General features: G+C 34.8%; 3 protein-coding genes across 3 annotated transcripts; 1 reads left to right on the top strand and 2 right to left on the bottom strand.

Annotated features, from left to right (window-relative positions):
* The first annotated feature begins 6,085 nt into the window (after nt 1-6,085).
* LOC121989143 (subtilisin-like protease SBT3.10) lies at nt 6,086-9,612 on the top strand. The gene is made up of 10 exons (XM_042543010.1): nt 6,086-6,199; nt 6,345-6,436; nt 6,551-6,648; nt 6,782-6,943; nt 7,037-7,653; nt 7,740-7,804; nt 7,915-8,184; nt 8,282-8,408; nt 8,607-8,778; nt 8,876-9,612. Exons 1-10 carry the CDS (start codon nt 6,104-6,106, stop codon nt 9,415-9,417), a joined length of 2,241 nt encoding a protein of 746 aa, XP_042398944.1. The 5' UTR covers nt 6,086-6,103; the 3' UTR covers nt 9,418-9,612.
* Nucleotides 9,613-16,453: 6,841 nt separating this feature from the next.
* LOC121991440 (probable LRR receptor-like serine/threonine-protein kinase At1g51880) lies at nt 16,454-17,611 on the bottom strand. Its single transcript, XM_042545440.1, has 4 exons — nt 17,476-17,611; nt 17,331-17,399; nt 17,047-17,239; nt 16,454-16,916 (listed from the first exon to the last, which is right to left on the bottom strand). The coding sequence occupies exons 1-4, from the start codon at nt 17,609-17,611 to the stop codon at nt 16,472-16,474; spliced, it is 843 nt and encodes a 280-aa protein (XP_042401374.1). The 3' UTR covers nt 16,454-16,471.
* Nucleotides 17,612-18,845: 1,234 nt separating this feature from the next.
* On the bottom strand, nt 18,846-21,060 carry LOC121991439 (probable LRR receptor-like protein kinase At1g51890). Its single transcript, XM_042545439.1, has 5 exons — nt 20,943-21,060; nt 19,780-20,308; nt 19,203-19,696; nt 18,986-19,121; nt 18,846-18,921 (listed from the first exon to the last, which is right to left on the bottom strand). Exons 1-5 carry the CDS (start codon nt 21,058-21,060, stop codon nt 18,846-18,848), a joined length of 1,353 nt encoding a protein of 450 aa, XP_042401373.1.
* Between the last annotated feature and the right edge of the window lie 625 nt (nt 21,061-21,685).

Here is a 21,685-nt window from a genome sequence, read left to right as displayed (position 1 = left end):
CAATTGGGAGATTATCAAGGGTCTCAATATTTAGCTTAATCATGTGACAGACAGTTGTGTTGAAGAATTGCCAGGAGTTCTATGGTTTTACTGAACCACGCCTAGGAAAAGCAAAGGTATGACCCCCTTTCATCTTGTTTACGGTAGAGAAGCAGTTATTCTTGTTGAAGTCGGTGAAGAATTTACTTGGTGAAGTACCTACAATCAAGACAAATCCGATCGACGACTCCTTGATTTGGACTTGATAATTGAAACCTAAGAATGAGTAGCCACTTGATTCGTGGCCTATCGACATCGGACTTGGTCTGGGAGAAGGTTATCCTCTACGCTTTCTAAGTCGGAGACTTGGTCCGGAGGAAGGCCAAGCCAATTGAAGACAACAAGAAGTTGAAACCCCAAAGAGGAAGGCCCTATCGGGTCATTCACAAGCCGATCTTGAGATCTTATTACTTACAATACCCTAAAGTGAAGGAACTCGACCGACCATAGAGCGTCAATCATTTGAAGCCGTACTATATCTAAGGAGTTTGAGTATCCTTCATGCTTCATGCATTTTGCCAAATTATATACATCTTTTTTTATCAATGAAAAGACTCCTGGCAAACTATCGTGTTATCCTTGAGTCCCTCCAAACTCTCCAGACTCGAACATAGTCGAGGTCAAGATCAAAGATATCCTGGTTACGTCGGTAAATATCCATTTTTGGTCTCAACTCCCCTGACTTTGACATAGTTAGGGTTGAGATCAAAGAAATCCTAGTCATGGATCATCAATTTTCATCGACAAATATCTATTTCAGGACCCAAACTCCCCTGACTCATATATAGTCGGAGTTGAGATCAAAGATATTATGGTCACAGACTATGGATTTCCTAATGGATTGGGTAATGAAAGTAGATATTACATCAAGAGAGAAAAAGAAATAAAAAAAGGTGAAAGAGAGAAGAAAATAATAAAAATAAATATAATAGAAATTTTATCGTAGCTAATATAATATGTAGTTAATTGTCTAAATTTAATAAAATAGATGATTTATTTTAAATTTTAAAAATATTATAAAGAAATAATTATGAATATTCTAAAACAAAATTAGCGAAACTTTCAAATCGTCAGACGCATGATGTCTTATATATACTTTCTTTTAATTCAAGCAGATATCTTCGTCTCAGGCCCAGCTCAAGGCATAGGCCATTAAGGCCTATGCCTAGGGCCCCAATTTTATTGGGGTTCATTGATTAATTAATTAAAGATATTGAAAAAAATTAAATTAGCATCATTAATATTAATTAATTATAAATGTCTTGCTAATTCATTAATGACACTTGTCAATTAATTCATTATCGATTCCACTTCCTATTTATATCTTGTACTTATCTTTATTTCCTCATTAATTGCCTACCATAATTTTATATAAGATTTTATTCTACCTTAAATATAATTCATTTTTAAATTGACATATTTCTTTCTTTTTATTATTACTCCGATTCCTATTTTATTTTGCAATTAGTAATACTATTCTTATAAAACCTAATGAATTCTTTTCTCCTCAATATTTCTTAAAAATCCTAATAGTTCGGTCATCAGTGCATTGTGCCCTTTGTCGGTAATATTTCTTCGTCGCTCTTTCTTTTTATTTCTCGATAATAATATGAATTAGAGATTTTTTTATCATAAAATATAAAGTAAAATGCATTAGCAAAAATAATTTTTTTAAATTAAAATTAATAAAGTCTATTTGACATTCTAACTAAAAAAATTAAATAATTTAATAATTTTATTAATAAAAAATAAAAATATTATCAAAATACCCGGCAGAAAACTAAATTTTATATCAAAAATTAGTTTTTTTTAAAAATAATATTTAATTCTTTTTAATAACTAATTTTAAAAATATTTTTTTTTAAAATTATTATTTTCGGTCCCAAATCTAAATGAAAAATGTTAAAGAAAATAAAAAATATATTAAAAAAAAATTGTTTTTTAATTTTGTTGCCTAGGGCCTCAAGGAATCTTGAGACGGCCCTGCTTCGTCTTATCCTATAGTCTTTACAGTTGTATTTATTTTATTTATAATTTTCATTAGTTTATTCCACTGATTGCCTGCCTTCATTTAATATATATGTTTTGATTAAAGTATTTTATGTTGGTGTATTTTTTTTCTGTGTAAAACGAAGAGGAGAAAAAAAAAATTAAGTTAGAAATTTTATTCTCCTTTAGTGATTTTTTTTAAAATAATTAATTCCAGAGAATTTTAGGTGTAAGGGAGTTTAATTTTAATAATATGAATTAGAGATTTTTTTATCATAAAATATAAAGTAAAATGCATTAGTAAAAATAATTTTTTTAAATTAAAATTAATAAAGTCTATTTGACATTCTAACTAAAAAAATTAAATAATTTTATAATTTTATTAATAAAAAATAAAAATATTATTAAAATACCCGGCAGAAAACTAAATTTTATATAAAAAATTAGTTTTTTTAAAAAAATAATATTTAATTCTTTTTAATAACTAATTTTAAAATTTTTTTTTTAAATTATTATTTTCGGTCCCAAATCTAAATGAAAAATGTTAAAGAAAATTAAAAATATATTAAAAAAATTTGTTTTTTAATTTTGTTGCCTAGGGCCTCAAGGAATCTTGAGAGAGCCCTGCTTCATCTTATCCTATAGTCTTTACAGTTGTATTTATTTTATTTATAATTTTCATTAGTTTATTCCACTGATTGCCTGCCTTCATTTAATATATATGTTTTATATATGTTTTGATTAAAGTATTTTATGTTGGTGTATTTTTTTTCTGTGTAAAACGAAGAGGAGAAAAAAAAAATTAAGTTAGAAATTTTATTCTCCTTTAGTGATTTTTTTTAAAATAATTAATTCCAGAGAATTTTAGGTGTAAGGGAGTTTAATTTTAGGTATTAATATGTACGTTGTGTTAAGTTGGGTAGAAATTTGGCATGATAAATAAAGAGCTCGTGGAGCTTGTGATTTTAGAAAATTGAGTGTCCATGATGACTTGACATGACAAAGGCAACACGCTCAATTGTTTGAAAATCCGATATAGTTCTCTACAATAAGAAAGTCAGAAGTGGTCATTAAACTACAACGGTTAGTCGGCTTAGAGGCTACACTGAATCAATCAACTAATGATGGACTCCAGTTGATAAAGATAGTACTCATTGATAAACTATAGACAAAAGTGATCAAAAAACTATCGATTCATGGTTGGCCTGGTCGACTAATTGATGATATAACAATAGATTAGTTAGTGAAGCGAAAGAAGATTAAAAGTTATATAAAGACAATCAAGAGGAAGGAGAGTTTAAAGGTTGATGAAATATTGATTGTTTAAATCATTTGAATCTTTCTCTTATTTTCTTTATGCCATTTCTCTAAATTCTTATTGTAAGATTTCATAAGAGATTTGTCTGCATTCAAAAGTTATACACCAAAGAGAAAGATACTGGACTTTTAGTAATGGCTCATTGATGACTCACATACTCCGTACAATGAAGATTCTGCACCACGTTTCATGCTTCATTAACAATTGATGTGAACCAAATTCTTAAGATTTTATTTCCATGGTACATAACTTTGTTAAAAAAAAGGGCCATCTAGTTGAGATAAATCAGGGCACTTGTAATCTAATATGAAGTTTATATATGGAAAAAGTATAGTTGCTACTTATACTAATTAATGAAAACATATGCTCAAACTAAATAAAAGCACCTAATTAACTAAAAATTATTAAGAGTAACATGAACATCAAGCTGCTCACTAATCTCTCGAGTGAAGAAAGATCATCATCCCAACTCTACTAATGGTGTCTCTGAGAGTTAAATCATCTATACCTGTCTGAGCATTAGCTAGATTTGCTGCAAAGAAGACAACAGAGGCATAAAGGCCAGTTATCTCATCATCTCCTTGCAACTCCCTCAATTAGCGCCCTCTCAAATCCTGAAGATGAGATGATAGGATTAGGGGGATGGTGAAAGCAATTAGCTTACAGATCATGCAATTTGCAGAAGGTGATAGAGCAGAGTGAGGCTGATGACAGAGTAAAGGAAGGAGTGACCATTATCATCTTCAGATAACGACTGATGGATCCTGCAATGAAACTAATTAATGCAGAATTAAATGGCTTCAGAGGCAATTCATATGCGTCCCGGTGGAGATATGGAAAATGATCTCATCAGGGCCTGAAATCTACTAGTTGTATCTAATGAAAGGATTACTGAAATATTAATTTGGTTATCATTAAATTAGATGGTGGTGTTAAAACATGAACAGTTATAATACATAAGTTGGATTGGGCGGCCGCCCATTCTTTTCATTTCATTTGATTCCTCTTTCATGAAAGCTGCCATACATATATGGACGGAGCCAAGGAAAGTTAAAATTATATTGGGGAATAAAAGTTTGTTAAACGGTCGCCGCCACCCCCACGCACATTTTTATGTTTCAATTAAGGTACTCGTTTGCCTTGACTTTCATGAAAGCTGCCAGATACATATATGGTGGTGGAAAAAATTTGTTTCCTCTTTCATATGGTGGTGGTGGTGGTGGTGGTGGTGGTTAGGCAGTCGCTGCCATCCCATGCTTTTGTTTTCAATTAAGGCACTCATTTCCTTTGATTCCTCTTTCATGAAAGCTGCCAGATACATAAAGGGAAATTTTTTTTGTTAGGCGGTCGCTGCCACCCCTATTCTTTTTGTGGTCAATTATGGCACTCATTTCCTTAGATTCCTGTTAAAATTCGTTAGTATTTCAAAAGTTGCCCCTCCCCTGACTAGTGTCTTTCTCATCAAAGCCACTATAGATCTTGGAGAATCCAATCACACTGAAGAATGATGACATAGCGAGTGGAAAAGTGCGGAGTACTAATATTTGATAATATTTTTTGTTAGATTCAGATTGATCAACAATAGTAAATTTGAATAAATGAGTTAAAGAGATATATAAAGCAAGTAAAGTTTTCATCTTGTACATGACTTTCTCATATATCTATATTCGTTACCAGATGAAACTCATAATTATAAAATTTTGGATCCTAAAATTAAACATTTAGACTCTTTTTGGCGACTCCAAATTAACATCTATTTAACTATTTTTGATTTTTTTTATATTTATGCTATTTTTAATAATTTTATCTATTATAAGTCAGAATTTGTCTATATAAATATTTATGTAACTATTTAAGGGATTATTCTCATTTATAGAATATATTTTAAAAAAAAAAATCTAAAGGACATTGATTTTCTCTTTATTTTTTTGATTTCTCCTATTCTCTCCATAAATCCTTCTTATTTTTCAACCAGTTAAGATAATTGCTATTCTGTTAGGTCATTATCTTGTATGAATAATTGAAATAAACATAAATTCACAAAGAATGCAAGTTGTGAATCCATATTTTTAAAAGTATGGTAGTTGGCAAAAAGAATTGGCGTTATGTGCGCCTTGTCAAGTTCTTTAGGTGATTCTTATAAAGGCAAGTCAATGGATAATGGTTTATTAATTCATAATAAATAAGCAGACAAAGACGAGAGTCAAAATTTTAATTTCCAAGTCACTAATATATTAATTAAATATTATTTCAAGTCAATGGATGATGGTTTATTAATTCATAATAAATAAGTAGACAAAGACGAGAGTCACAATTTTAATTTCCAAGTCACTAAAATATTAATTAAATATTAGTTCAGATGGCAATTCCGTTATTACTAATGGATTAGTGAAGAGCAAAGTGCTGAAAGAGCATCTAAATAGGATATCATTTTTAATTTAGTTTTTCAACTTTTTATTTTGATCTTTCTCAACCAACTCCGACAAAGCTTGAGCCAACTTGATGGATTTGTGGGCTCGTGGCTTAATATCTTTACTCATATAGATGAATTTCAAATTGAGATCCAACCTTGTTGGAATAAACACATCATAAGATGATCAAATTATTAAGATGCAAATTATGAAAAGAATCCTTGAACTTATCAAAACTGGAGAGTAGGTAAGGCAATTTCGTCTTTTACGTTGTCTATCAAACTCAGTTCAATCTTTTATTATAAATAGAGCCAAACAATGAGTTTTCTCCTAACGCTAAATCGAGATGGATTCACAGCATCTTCTAGTTTCCTTTCTTCTGCTTCTCTTCACTTTCAACTCCTTTCAGATGATAGCATATGGAAGTCAACCATCGGCGAAAGTTAGAGTCCTACAGCTTTTTTTTTTTACTTACTATACATATGTCTATATACATATGCACATATAATTAAAGTAAATAGAATCATATTTACTCCAAGAAGACGACAATTGAAATCAGAAATATATGTTTGTGCTTCCTTTTTCAGTTATACATTGTATACCTTGGAGAGAGGAGGCACGAAGATCCAAATCTTGTGACTGCATCACACCATGACTTGTTGTCTTCTATACTTGGAAGGTAAATACTTAATTCAAAACTTGTGCTCTTCGATCATCTTCTGTTTTCCCCCTTTATATGATTATAAAGTTACAATAAGGATAATAAATCCAATTAATGGGTGATATTTTTCAGTAAGGAAGAAGCTCTGAGCTCAATTGTTTACAGTTATAGACATGGCTTTTCAGGCTTTGCAGCCATGCTTACATATTCCCAAGCTCTACAAATTGGAGGTACTATTTTTTTATTTTTATATATCACATTTTATATACGAGAGGTCCTATTATATTTTCCAGTATGCATCTTATAATAGTTTCCGTTAAATCAGAATGATCATGAGTTAAATTGAAAACCTTTTTCTCGTAGAATTACCGGAAGTGATTAGTATAAAGGTAAGTGGCAGTGTTGAACTGCATACAACACGAAGTTGGGACTATCTTGGACTAAGCTATGGCCAACACCAACCCTCGGGTCTGCTTCAAAGAGGCAAGTTTGGCGAAGATATCATTATCGGAGTTGTCGACTCAGGCAAGCTTGCATGAATTCTCAATCCTATTAATTCAAAATGGCAAACTCATAGCTTGTTAGCCCAACAATAATGACATACATAAGTATTTGTAGGCATTTGGCCAGAATCAAAGAGTTTTAACGACTATGGTTATGGACCGATACCTTCTCGTTGGAAAGGCACGTGTCAAACAGGTCAAAACTTCACCATGAACAATTGCAATCGAAAGATCATCGGTGCAAGATGGTACACCGGAGGCATCGACGCTTCCAATCTCAACGTCGACTACAAATCTCCCCGAGACTTTAATGGCCATGGCACACACACAGCTTCCACCGCAGCAGGTTCATTCGTGTCCAACACGAGCTTTCATGGCCTTGGTGTTGGCACAGCAAGAGGCGGCGCTCCTCATGCTCGGCTAGCTATATACAAGGCGTTATGGGGTCGCCTTGGTAAAGGTTCAGATGCTTCCGTGCTCAAGGCTATCGATGATGCCGTGCATGATGGTGTCGACATCTTGTCACTTTCACTCGGTGGTAGATTTTTACCATCTTTTGTCACAATACATGCTGTAGCAAAGGGGATAACAGTGGTCTTCTCAGCGGGCAATGATGGTCCGCTTCCTCAAACCATTAGCAATGAGCTTCCATGGGTGATTACGGTCGGAGCCAGCACAATGGACCGCTCTTTTCCTACGATTATCACACTCGGAAACAATCAAAAGCTGGTGGTAAGAGCTAGTGACCACATAATTTTTTATTTTTTATACTTCTAATCAATTTCTTACTAATTAATTTGGTTCTAATACTATTGCAGGGCCAGTCATTGTATTATACATCCAATGATGGATCTAATTCTACAGAATTAATTCTAATTGAAAGGTACTTTAGTACTCATTTCGTTTCCTATATTATTTTCATTAATTAAATGTTGGGGAAGGCATATTAATTAAAATTGTAATTGCTTGTATGCATGCTATCTGCTGCTGCAGTTGTTCAACTGTTGAGTTGAATACCACAGATATAGCAGGAAAGATTGCAGTGTGCGCTGATTCTTTATATGCTCCGGGAGACATTCCTTCTGGTGCTGCTGTTGCCGTTGGCAGTTTCTCCAAAATAGTAATTAGCTTGATAGAAGCTCAGGCAGAAGGTGTTATCTTTTCTCGATCCCCAGTCAGCCTGCTCCAAGTTGCTGAGAAATTTATCTATGTCCTTGTAGACAGTGACGTAATGCTACAAATAGTGGAATATATAGGATTAAGGTGTGTTTTCTACACTGAATCAGTTTACTTGATCAAACGCCCTGTAGTCAATTATTCTATTCAAATTAAGCTAATATATATCGTTTGAGATCAACAGTGACACATCTTCTCCGACGGCCTTGATAAGCCCAGCTTACAATATCGTAGGGAGTAGAGTGATGTCTCCCAGGGTTGCAGCTTTCTCCTCGAGGGGACCAAGTTTAGACTATCCGGATCTTATAAAGGTACGTACTACTTTTGCTGATCTACTATATATATTGGTGAATAATTCCTTTTTGCGTCCGTTACTAGGTCATAAATTCCAAAACTTATAATTTTTAATTAAAAAAGATCAAAACTAGTTCTATTTTAGCTTCCTGAAACTAATTAAGAGAGAGGATAAATCAATACAATTAACCATGCATAAATTTGCCATATGACAGCCGGATATCACAGCTCCCGGAGTAAGTATTTTAGCTGCAAAGGCTGATGCATATATTTTTGATTCTGGAACTTCGATGTCATGCCCTCATGTTTCCGGAGTAGCAGCTCTTCTCAAAGCAGCACATCCAGAATGGTCTCCCGCTGCTATTAAATCCGCACTCGTAACTACCGGTAAGTCAATTAATTAGTCATCAGACTTATTATAATTCTTCCATCAAACTCTTTGAGCAAATTTTGTTGATCCTATGAATATTGCCATTTTATGAAGCTTACACGACCAACGCATATGGCTTCCCTATCGAAGCGGATGGAGTTCCTAGAAAGCTCGCTGATCCTTTCGACTTCGGTGGTGGTCACATCAATCCTAACAGAGCTTTGGATCCGGGACTAATTTACGACATTGATCCAAATGATTACTTCAAGTTCTTTAACTGCACTAACGATGCATCAAACTGTGCCTTGGTGGATTCTCATTTGTATCACTTGAATCTGCCCTCCGTATCCATTTCTGATCTCAAATCATCTGTCACAATAAAGAGAACTGTCACGAACGTAGGCAACACAAATACTATATACAGAGCAATAGTAGAATCACCTCCGGGTGTTAAGATTAGTGTGGAGCCCTCGGTCCTCAAGTTCAATGCTTTCAACAAGGTACAGACTTTTGCTCTAACATTCACCTCGCTGCATGCGGTGCAAGGAGACTTCAACTTCGGAAGCTTGACCTGGTGTGATGGGGAAAAGCACTTGGTGCGAATTCCTTTAGCCGTTCGAGTTACTATACAAGATTACTTCTCGGACACCTCCTAATTAAGTAGTGAATTGTGTTTGATAGTTAATAAATCACAATGACATATTAGGTCATTAAACACTACTATAAGTTTGACTAAATAAATTAAAGACATATATAAAGTTGTCAGATTTGAAGGCTATCTTATTGTGAACTAATTTTGGATCGATATATGATGTATGAATAAAATAAGCCTCCAGGGTTGGTTTAGTTTACTTAAAAGAGTTGTTGCTTTCAAACTTATAAAATGACTAACTATTAACGATTGAGTTGTTTAGGAGATCATCTGTTCACCTCATACTTCCAAGACATGTATATATTCCTAAATTTGGATTTGAATTTAGGTAGCTTCTGCTGCTATATTCTTAGTAAAACAATCTAAAATTGTCATAAATTATCTTTCACTAATCAAAACAGTTCTATTTTATAAAATGAAAACATTAAAATATTCTATTTTAGACTTTTGAAAATCTCTAATTTATATTTTAGACTAAAATGACTTCTTCTGGACCAAAAAGTTATTTTTGTGAAAAAGATCTTAATGAGTAGTTTCTGGGAGAGTTAGACCTCAATTGTGCCTTTTATAAAATAAAATTATCAAAGGAGTTCAACCAGATTCACCATAGGCCAAATCAGTGAAGAACCAGATTCACTAATTTTGGGTATAGCCATTGATATTCTGTACATTGTGTACTGTGTATGTATACCATAACTAATACGGGAATCAAGAGTAATTTTATTTTTTTAAATTATTTTGTAGAGTTAGGATTTTGAGGATATTTTACTCTTTGCAATGTTAAAGCTTTAGTCTATTTAAATCATTGTTTAATTAGTTTTAGATTTTTAATTTCTCATCAATAAGAATTTGTGACCATGTCGTTCTCTTCTCAAACATCAATTTGATTACCTATATCTTTTGGTATTCTACGGAATCAATAGGATTTAGAAAATCATTTTTGATATTTGTGTGTGAATCAACGGAATCAATAGTTATTCATTGCATTAGAGCCAAATTAATCTTGTAGAATCATGCCACCAAGAATACAACAACTTGTCAATAACGCTTTTGATCATGATATTGAGTAACGATTTTGAGAGATGGTTGAGAGACGGTTTGACCTACTTCTGGGGAGGATGACAATGATGTTGAAAACCTTGAATAGAGGAAGTATTATCCCATGCAATAACAATTACTCAACAAATACGGAGGAGGAAGAAGATGTTTTTGACAAGGAGGCTCCTATAGGTGTAGAGCATCTGACAAATTTGTTTGTGACCTCGATGTTCGTTTGCAAGATAAGTCTATTCTTCCGCCTCTAAGACAAACAATAGAGGATAAAGAGACAGAGAAGAGACCTTAGAGAAATAGATGGATGTCAAAAAAGAATTATTTTTATATTAAAAAATAATCATTTACTTCTTTTCTGCATTCTATCTTATCAAATTCCTGTGATGTTTATGATAACACCGAAGATAGTGGCGAGGATGATGAATCTAATGATGAAAATCAAGAAGAGCATATTAGGGTTTATGTGGGGCTTGATCCAACACTCAAAGACGACATGGAGAAGCATATCAATGTGCTTGGCAAGAATGATCTCAAGCTGTTCGAGACGCTTGTCAGGTCAAGAAGAATGACCTTGAAATCATCCACAACGATGCGAAGATCTATTCATCCAATAAGGAGGAGGATAAAGTCGAATGAGAGAGCAAAGTGGAGGGCTATCAAAACAACCTATGTACAGTCCCACGAATCGTCTATGGATGAGGACTTAGACATGCTGATGCCCTCCGGCTAGGATATGATGTTAGTACTCCGTGGTAGTTTTGATATGATCAACCAAATCAGGTTATGCCCCATTGATATTTAATCTCTATGTATAAGTGTGCAGAAGCTTAGGAGCACAGGAAGTCGAGCGAGAGACACAGCTGGCGAGAAGGACGACGCGAGAAAGAGTCGACGGGCTTGGTGCATCTGAGGGACGAGGTGCTGCGAAAGAGTACACCGGTGAACAAGAAGGACGGAAAATGAGTTCAGTTGAGCCTTATTTCGGTTGGTCGAAATCACCCAAGCGATCAGAACAACAATTTAAAAGAGTTAAAAGGGAGCTGCGGAGCTATTGGAGGAGCCCTCAATAGAGTGAAAAGCTTGATCAAGGTTAAGGAATAAAGGGATGAGATCAAGAAATTAAGACCATGAAGAAGAGTGAAAATGCCATCTTCACCATCCCTCCTGATTTGGCCTCTAGTGAATCTGGTTCTCCACCGATTTGATGAAGTGACAATCTTGATAAGGATAAAAATTTATGGAGATAGAATAAAAAAAAAAGTCTTGATTCATTATATTTGAGATTAGTGCTTATCCAATAAGCCTATAAATATGTACCTTCTCTAATGAATGAAGCAAGTTGAGTTTATTTGTTTATTTTCCTTCTCTTCCACTGAGAGTGAATTCTTCTCTCATATCTCTTTTATTTCTTCTTCCATAATTTTTTTTTTCTAACAAAGTGGTATCAGAGCTATGTCAAATGGAGGTATGGTTCCCTTCCAAGTTCCAGTACTCAAGGCGAGTAATTATGATAATTGAAGTATATATCAAGATGAAGGTGCTTCTTGAAACTCATAATGTTTGGGACGTTATAATTATAGAAAAAGGATACGTTGAGCCGCGTGATGACTCGATGCTATCTTCAACTGAAAAAGACAGTCTGAGAGATCTAAGAAAGAGAGACAAGAAGACTCTCTTCCTCCTTTATCAAGCTATAGATGAGGATGATTTTGAGAAAATCTCAAGTGCTACTTATGCTAAACAAGCATGGGGAAAGCTCCAAGTCTCATATCAAGGAGAAGAAAAGGTAAAAAAGGTACGACTTCAGACATTAAGAAGTCAATTTGATGCTCTTCGTATGAAAGAAGGTGAGTTGGTATCAGATTATTTTTCTAGAGTCTCCACTATTTCAATCAACTAAAGAGAAATGATGAGAAACTAGAAGAAGTAATTATCATTGAGAAAATTCTTTGATCATTAAATTCAAATTTGGTAGCATCACAACCATCATCGAAGAGACCAAGGATCTATAAACTATGACAATAGAGCAACTCTTAGATTCATTACAAGCCCATGGAGAAAAGAAGAAGATAAATGAAGAAATTACTCAACAACTCCTGAAGATAACTCTTCAACCGACAAAGAAAGATAAAAGTTTCAATAACAATAGAAGTCAACGTGGAAGAGATCATGGAAATGGACTAGGTCGTGCTAATGAGCAAGGATGGATTTCCAACAACAACAATGAAAGAGGAGAAAATTCAATAAGAGGACGTGGAAGAGGGCACACAAAGTCGAGGTACGATAAATCTCAAGTAAGTGCTACAATTATAACAAGTTTGGGCATTATGCTAAAGAATCTAGATCACCCAAGAATAAAGTATATGAAAGAGAAACTATATAGAAGAAAGGAAAGAAGAAGATAACACCCTACTGCTAGCATATAAAGATAATGAAAGAGATGAAGATACGATATGATCATCTCGACACTGGTGCAAGCAATCATATGTGTGGGAAATAAACATGTTTGTAGAGTTTGATGAATCAATTGGTGGTAATGTATCCTTCATAGATGAATCAAAAATCAAGGTAAAAGGCAAAGATAACATTCTCATCTGTTTGAAGAATGGAAAACATGAATATATTTCGAATGTTTTCTTTATGCCGAATATAAAGAGCAACATTTGAGCTTAGGATAACTCTTGGAAAAGGATATGATATTCATCTAAAAGATAATATGCTTATCTTGAAAGATGATATTGGTTGCTTAATTGTTAAGGTGCCTATGTCAAGAAATTGAATATTCTTGCTTAATATTCAAAATGATGTTGTCAATTGTCTCAAACCTTGTTATAAAGACATCACTTGGCTATAACATCTTCGATTTGGACATCCCAATTTTAGAGGACTAGAATTGCTTTTATAGAATGAGATGGTGAGAGGACTACCTTGTATAAAAAAATCCTGATCAATTATGTGAAGTATATCTACATGGGAAACAATTTAGAAGAGGTTTCCAAATGAGTCAAGTTCAAGAGCTCAAAAGTCGCTTGAACTTATACACACAAATGTTTACAGTGCGATAAAGCCAAGTTCACTTGGTAAGAGTAATTATTTCATTCTTTTTATAGATGACTTTTGTCAAAAAACTTGGGTATATTTCTTGAAGTAAAAATCGGAGGTCTTCGACATATTCAAAAAATTTAAAGCGGTCGTAGAAAAGGAGAGCGGTCACGAGATCAAAGTTATGCATTCTGATCGAGGAGAATTTACTTCAAAGGAGTTTCAAGAATTTTTGAAGCTGACATAATACAATGACCTTTGATAGTTTCAAGATCCCCTCAACAAAATGGAGTGGTAGAAAGAAAGAATCAAACCATCCTTGACATGACAAGGAGCATTCTCAAAAGCAAAAGGCTATCATAGGAACTTTGGGCAGAAACGGTTGCATGTGCAGTATACTTATCCATCCGATTACCAACAAGAAGTGTGTGGGGCAAGACACCACAAGAAGCATGGAGCAAAAGGAAGTTTGGGATTTCTCATCTAAGAGTTTTTGGGAGCATAGTCCACGTTCATGTGCTTGATAGAGCAAGAAGTAAATTGGATGATAAAAGTAAAAAGTTTATTTTTATTGGCTATGATACTAACTCAAAAGGGTATAAGCTATACAATCTAGATATTGGGAAGACATCATCAGCCACGTTCATATTTAATGAAGAAGAAAAATAGAATTGGGAATCTCAAAATGAAGATTACAACTTCTTCTCATACTTTAAAGAAGAAGATATGGAGCAACTAAGGGTAGAGCAAATAAGAGAGGAGCCTACTACTCCACTAGTAACACCAACATCAAGTACTCAAGAAAATTCATCTGCATCAATTTCAAGTGAAAATTCATATGAAAAAGTACCACACTTTAGAAGCTTACGGGACATTTATGAGGTAACTGAAAATCAAGATAATATTACTCTGCTTTGTCTCTTTGTCGATTGTGAACCTATAGATTTTCAAGAAACTATAAAGAGCAAAAAGTGGAAAGATGTGATGGATGAAGAAATCAATGTGATCGAAAAGAAAGTGCATGGGAGTTAACTCCACTTCTTGAAGGGCGCATAAGACAACCAAGATTCAAGTTGATAACAAGTCTGCAATAACACTAGCAAAAAATCCAATCTTCCATGATAGAAACAAGCATATCGATACGCACAAGCATATCGATACGCACTATCACTATATCAGAGAGTGCATTACAAGAAAAGAGGTGCAAGTGAAATGCATAAGGTCTCAAGATCAAGTTATTGATATTTTTACCAAGCTACTCAAATTTGAAGACTTCATCAAGATGCGATAATTGCTTGGAGTTGCCAAATCAAGTTTAGGAGGGGTGTTAGAAATTAAACTTAATTTTATTGATAGAGATAAAATATTATGGATAAAGATAGAATGATGAGGTGGTAATTCTTGATGAGAGTTCGTGATAAAATAGAAATAGAATTTAATGAAATGACAATCTTGATAAAGATAAAAATTCATGGAGATAGAATAAAAAAAAAGTCTAGATTCATTATATTTGAGATTAGTACTTATCAATAAGCTTATAAATATGTACATTTTTCAATAAATGAATAAGTTAATTTATTTATTTTATTCTTCTCCTCTTCTATAAGTAGAGTGAATTCTTCTCTCATATCTCTTTTATATTTCTTCTCCCATAATTATTTTTTCTAACATGATTATCCCGGACCATCTAATGTTACACTTTAATAAATTATTAAATTTTGGGAAAGTTAGAAATCTATCGTGTCATTATAAAATAAAATTATCGAAGGACGGTATCAAAAAATATTATTAATTTTGGGTAACTTCTTTGTGTGGAAAGAGCTAACTGAAGTTCTAGATTATATTTCTTTTTAATGGATGTCAGAACCTCGATTTTATTGTATAAAAACTCTATAAAATTTTTACATGTTACTACACCAACTGAAACCTGCTCCATGTCGGTCGGCGCTGCCTTAAGCTTTCTTAATGATGAAACCCAACCCTTCCACTGGCCAATCTTCCTCCAACAACCCAGCATCACCGCCCGTCGTTGAGGTCACAGTTGGAGTCGACGGCAGGCTGAAGAGGCCAGAATTATACCAGGAAACATACCCCTTAACGGAGACGAAAACCTAGCTCTTTCTACCTGCAACGACCAAGATCTGGGCAGCACGGAATTTGCCCTGCGCGTTCTTTCATATTCTTATATTGATATTGAAAAATAAAGATTATAAAGGTAAACTAAGCTGAGCTTCTTTATTGTTTCTCGATTTGATGTCAAAATTTTGTGTTACATTATCCTTTTGCATTGTTTAAATTAATTTTTTTTTTGTTGCTAAAATCCAAGTGATTATTTTTCGAAAATACCTCCTCCATTTGGAATGAAATTGATTACAAATAGAATTATTATATTTGGATAATTTAATAATCTAGGTATGAAAAAAAATTTATAGCCAAATTTTGAATTTGATGATTGTTAGAATTATAAAAATTTATATATAAATAAAAAAAGAATAGTAATATTCTTAAAACTAAAAAAAAAATTTATGTCATTTCTAAAAATAAAATTTTATAGATTAAAATAATTATTACTTAAGTTAATAAAAGGATAAAATTAAGATATAATTAATAGTTTTACTCATGACTTTTAAATAATAAGGACCGACTCTTATTTATGATTTATAATATTATTTGATAATCCCTGAGGATTAAAAATAAAATAGTGCCACAAAATTCATATATAAAAATCCACTTCATGATTCATTCACACTCTTACTCTTCCATAACATAATAAGTTTTCATACTAATTTGAAAACATTAATATGACAACAAGACTCAACAACTTCATGAAGCAATGACAAAAGATGGTTCAACTTAGCTTTCAGCCTACCAATCCAACCACAATACATAAAATCATACAATACCAAATCAGAAGCCATATGTTTCATCAACAAAGACACAAAGCTTTGCAAAGAGTGATTGCATTATCTGGCTGTTGGTTCAACACTGCCCAACATTCCTTCCCTGTTCTTAAACGCCAACATTTCAATTGAATCCCCCTCATGCCTCTTATCCACGGCTTCACCGAAAGTATCCTTGGGATTTTTACTCATAGCCTGGAATTCCAAGCTCTCCTTCAGCTGCACCACCACTTCAGACATGGTTGGCCTTTGATGCGAGACTGGAGCAGTGCACTGGATTGCAAGATCTACGACCTTCCAAACCACATTATTCTCATATTGCCTCTGAAGCCTCGGATCAACAAGTTGAGCCACATTCCCTTCGGCGCGCTTTTGACGTACCCATTGAGCTAAATGATTTCTTTCCGGACACTTCAGAAAAACAGCAAGTCCAGTGACCAACTCTAGTAGAATAACTCCGAAGCTGTATACATCACTCTTCTCAGTGAGTTGATAAGTCATGTGGTACCTAAAACAATGGAATTATATCAGTCCCAAGTAGAGAACACCATATAACTAACCAATTTTCTCAGATACACATTTCTATTTAATAAGTGTCATGGTTTTACTTCACTACTTCACAGAAGATTCACACTTACTCAGGATCAACATATCCATGAGTGCCGACGATTACATCGGTCGACACGTGTGTATCGGCATCATGTAAGAAAGTTTTGGCCAAGCCAAAGTCTGCTATTTTTGCTTCCAAATTGTGAGTTAACAATATGTTACTGGTTTTGACATCTCTGTGGACAATAGGGGGCGAACAGTGCTTGTGCAAATATTCCAACCCTGTTCACTTAAAATTGTAATCACATGGAGTTGAAGAAGAGATGATGGCAAATTATAATTAGATAATAAAGAGACATCCTGAAAATGGAACCTTGTGCAGCTTCAAGTGCAATCTGTAGACGCTGCCTCCAACTTAGTGTTTTGGCAGTTGTAGTATTCTCTAAAGCAAATTAAACCAATGCATCAATTTATAAAATGTCAAGTAAAGAGAGTATGCCGTGTTAGTTGATTTGTACCTGAGAGATGGTCTCTTAGACTTCCTCGAGCAATGTACTCATAAACAAGTCCAAGGTGGTTGCCATCTTTGCAATAGCCAATCAGTGTCACTACATTTCTGTGGTGAACCTTTGACAACACATGAGCCTGCAACATGAACAAAAATTGTACTAAATACAGAGAAAACAGATCATAAGTTCAATGTTCCATAGATAACATAGATCTAAATGGAAAGAGGACCTCAGCCAGGAACTCCTTGATCTGGGTGTTGGAATCAGACTCGTTGGACCGACTCAACCCTGTAGATAGTGAAAGCTCATGCAGCTTTACTGCAACCTCAATGCCATCCTTCAAGAAACCGTAGTAAACAGTCCCAAACCCTCCCGTACCAATCACTCTTTTGAAGTTGTTTGTGATAGTCTTTATATCTTCGTATGTGAACCGACAATCTCTTTGGACAATGTTCTGTTGTCTGAAATTATGATCTTCTGAACCAACTACATCGCGTCTTCCTATTTCTGGCTTTGGACTCTCAATAGGTGCTTCAAGATCAAACATACAAGTACATGAATGATAACTTTGCAATGGCATATAAAACATAGAGGACCAAGAACTTACATTGTTGCTGCTGTCTTTGGTTTTTTCTTCTTGCAAACAAGATCACCAGTAACGAAACTACTAATAGTACGACTGCAGCAATCACACAAATAATAATGATAATGGTAGGACTTCTCTTCTTTCCCTCATGAGTGCAAGCATCACAACGACCTGTGTCGTTGCCCGTTCTGACAGCAAAGAAATTGTTTGTAAGAACAGTAAGATTTTCTTTTTGACAATTTCTAATGAAACTAAGCAAGAGTATATACATCAGCACTAGTAAGCCTTTCTCCTTTTGATCATATAAGCCTTGTGGAATTGAGCCATCAAGGTTGTTGTTTGACAAGTTTCTGCAAAAAAGTCGGGGCAAATAACCTAAGCGTAGTTCAGAAGCAAATATGGTTAATAAGGTTGGAGGCTCAAAAGAAATTGTACACTTACAACACTTGAAGGGAGGACAAATTTGCAAGAAATGATGGTATAGAGCCATTGAAGTGATTGTAAGATAAGTCCCTATATCAGAACAAAATATGAGAAAAAATATGACCATCTAATGGGTGTCTCTATCTACAGAAGTTGCCGAATTATATTTTAAATTAGATACTAAACACAAAATCTATGAAGTCCTATTTATATGGTGTAATAGTGGTCTAAATGTAATATTTTATCCTTTTTCTAGTTTGTAAACAAAAAACCATTAGTATTCTTCAAGGAAAAAGGACAAGAGAAACAAAGTTCTTGTGCTCCATACTTGGAAATTGCATAATTATCTTCGGAGTTGGACAAAGAATACTCACAAATATCTGATTTCTGTGAGATCTGCAAGGGCACTTGGTATACTTCCATTCAATTCTCTCTGTGACAAATTTCTGCATGCAGTTTCTTAATTAGCTAATTTTCATACACCTTTTAAGTTCGTAACTAAGAACTTACAGGAATGTAACTCTGGGTGGTTTGGAATCTGAAAAGGCACACGACACTCCATCCCATGTATACTCCTCTGGAACACATGGATCACCTTGCCAAATTGTCATGTGGTACATTTTCTTCAAACTCATCATAGCAGCAACTGTAATTGATATCTAATCACTAAAAGTACTCAAAACTATAAAAGTTAGCTAGATTCGAGAAAGAAAAATAGCGAACATACAATCTTGATAGTACGTGGGTGTCCCTGTGAGCTCCACAGCTATATAGATCTCCGCTGCATTAAGCAAAGGAGGACGGGTGGAAGTTGCTACCTTTGTGAGGTTAAAATAAGTAATATCCCCTTCAATCGCTACATCGTATACGATGCTTATATGACTCGATGTCAGGTATTCTGGGACAATAGTTGCCCCATTTGGATTTGGATCTCCAGGCATGATCACTTGAAACATTCTGCTCTCGTTGCTAGGTAGATATTCTAATTCAGCAAAGTGCAAATAGAAGTAGTATCTGGGATTTGTGATTCCAGTGCTTGGATCATCCATGGGATAAGTAAAAGTAGTGTTATCTTTGGCTGCACCAGCAGTCCGCATGACGGTTGATGGCACCTCATAAGGATCATTAGCAAGTGTCCTAACTGTATAACTGGTGTTAATGTTATTTTCTGTGTTATAGTAACGCCAAATCCTGTCGTACGTGTCATATGGATACCTAATCCTGCATAATGCATGTGCCATTAATGAGTGAGATTAGCTCGATTGATCTGGAATAAAAGTAACAAGGACTTGACAAGCACTTGCCATTGGTTGAAGCCAACGTTGTATCTCTCAGATAGAACCAAGGAAACAGTTGAATTCACATCCTGAAAAACCATGCTGTCGTCGATGAGCCTCAGCTCAAGGAAATTAATAAAAGGGGTTCCAGACTGCGTGTTAACTAAACAAACTGAGAAATAATTGTCATTTGCAAGAGTGATGATTTCGGCAAGGTAAACCCAATCAGGCTTAAGGATTTGGACTGATTGCCACTTGTTGACGCCGAGAAAGAGATCGAACTGCAAGATATGGGGGAGGCGTTGGCCAATGAAGAAGGCTGCTCGGATGAGGTACTTGCGTCGTGGGGTGATGTTGGGGATGTGGTAGCAGTTGCGCGTTCCGGAGGGAAAGCTTCGGAATGTCTGCTGTTGCACTTGCGCGGACCAGCTGGAGTCGGCGACGGTGATGTTGTTCTCCCCGGTGTCGATGTAGTTGGCATCAGGTTCATAGAATATGGTGGTGAGGCTGTCGGTGTAGTTGCCGTAGGAATAGCCACAATCTATGCTCACGAATCCTGCGTCGCGTGTTCATCAAACATTAGCGATTTTTCCAGATTGTTTAAGGAAAAAGAACAATGTTTTACATGCGATTTTTCCAATGTTGCAACCTCTGCCTAGTGCTCTATTCCAGATCACTATTCCACCAACTCATACAATAAAAGAGAGCACTCGTAATATTCTATTGGAAACTCGGGAATCAGTCTTAGAATATAAATATAGGGATGAGTAAAAAAAAAAATCGGTTAAACTGAATAAATCGATTGAACTGGTTGATTTTTTAAATTTGATTTGGTTATTTCAGAATTTCGGTTAATTCAGTTAAATAAAATTGGTTTTTTCTATTTTCCGATTTGGGTTCGGGTTTAAAGTTGCATATTCGGTTAACTCGAAAAACCGAGGTGGGTCTTGACCTGATGAGTGGTGGCTAGGGTTTTAAAGTTTTCAACCTAAATCCCTAAATTTCTCGTTCACTCGCCGCTTGCTCTCCCCCCTTCCCATCGTGTCACCCGAATTTTCGATCCCTTCTGACTCTCGCCGTTGATCACCTGCGAGGCTGCAACTCCGTCGGTCCGCCTTGCTCAACCCTCTCTCGTCTCTCCTTCCGTTGTGTCTTCGCATCTCTCCGTCGGTCCTCCCATGGCTGAGCACCTATGAGGCTACTGCGAGGCTGCTGCGAGGTTGTTGCGAGGCTGCAACTCAGCATCTTCGTCGATCCTCCCTGTTCAACCCTTCCTCCTCTCGTCACTCTCACCGCTCGAGTGCTCATTGCTCCCCAGGGGACCCTTGTCCTCACGCTAGGACCGCCTGTATAAATTAAAGGTACTTGCATGAAATTCATTAAGTCGCAGTTAATTTGTGTTCTATTGATTGAATAGTTACTACATTTTAAGAGTTTTCGTTCTTGTGTATGGATTTTGGCTTCTTGTTTTTTCTTTTTGTTTTTAGAATACGCAAATTATTAGTTTTAATTCTTCCTTTTTTTTCGGTCTCAGCCACATCTTGGGTTTTGACAACTTTAGTTAGTAATCTTTGCATTGATCTTGTACTGACATATGAATTTTTATTGAACTCAAGTAGTTAACAGTGTCTAGATATCCTGATAAGTATTATCATGCTTAGTTATAGTTGAGTTTCATATTTTTCTTTTAGTTTTAGTTAATTATATTTTAAACAGTGTTATTACACTTGCAATTTTGAATAGTGTCTGTGATCTGTAAAGACTGTGATCAGTATTTATCTGGTACGATGCAAGGAGATTTATCAAATATGGATGTTAATAATAGTTGTTCAATACCAGAATCTGAAATTGGTCCTTCAGTGGGAACAAAAACTACGGTAGATTATAAAGGAAAGGTAACTAAGAGAAAAGTAATGAAACCAAGAAGTGAAGT

The sequence above is a fragment of the Zingiber officinale genome, chromosome 6B (assembly GCF_018446385.1).
Source record: "Zingiber officinale cultivar Zhangliang chromosome 6B, Zo_v1.1, whole genome shotgun sequence".
NCBI classification, from domain to species: Eukaryota; Viridiplantae; Streptophyta; class Magnoliopsida; order Zingiberales; family Zingiberaceae; genus Zingiber; species Zingiber officinale.
The sequence above is the reverse complement of the archived record's forward strand: the minus strand, read 5'-3'. Positions and strand labels throughout refer to the sequence as shown.

Coding starts and splice junctions, on each gene's coding strand:
- LOC121989143 (XM_042543010.1), top strand. CDS start 6,104: ATGGATTCACAGCATCTTCTAGTTTCCTTTCTTCTGCTTCTCTTCACT. Junction 6,437..6,550: donor TTGTCTTCTATACTTGGAAG/GTAAATACTTAA, acceptor GATATTTTTCAG/TAAGGAAGAAGCTCTGAGCT. Junction 8,779..8,875: donor ATCCGCACTCGTAACTACCG/GTAAGTCAATTA, acceptor CATTTTATGAAG/CTTACACGACCAACGCATAT.
- LOC121991440 (XM_042545440.1), bottom strand. CDS start 17,611: ATGTTGCAGGCTCATGTGTTGTCAAAGGTTCACCACAGAAATGTAGTG. Junction 17,400..17,475: donor TCTAAGAGACCATCTCTCAG/GTACAAATCAAC, acceptor AATTTGCTTTAG/AGAATACTACAACTGCCAAA. Junction 16,917..17,046: donor CATGGATATGTTGATCCTGA/GTAAGTGTGAAT, acceptor CCATTGTTTTAG/GTACCACATGACTTATCAAC.
- LOC121991439 (XM_042545439.1), bottom strand. CDS start 21,060: ATGAGCACTCGAGCGGTGAGAGTGACGAGAGGAGGAAGGGTTGAACAG. Junction 20,309..20,942: donor GCCTCGCAGTAGCCTCATAG/GTGCTCAGCCAT, acceptor CACGCGACGCAG/GATTCGTGAGCATAGATTGT. Junction 19,697..19,779: donor AACGTTGGCTTCAACCAATG/GCAAGTGCTTGT, acceptor TGCATTATGCAG/GATTAGGTATCCATATGACA.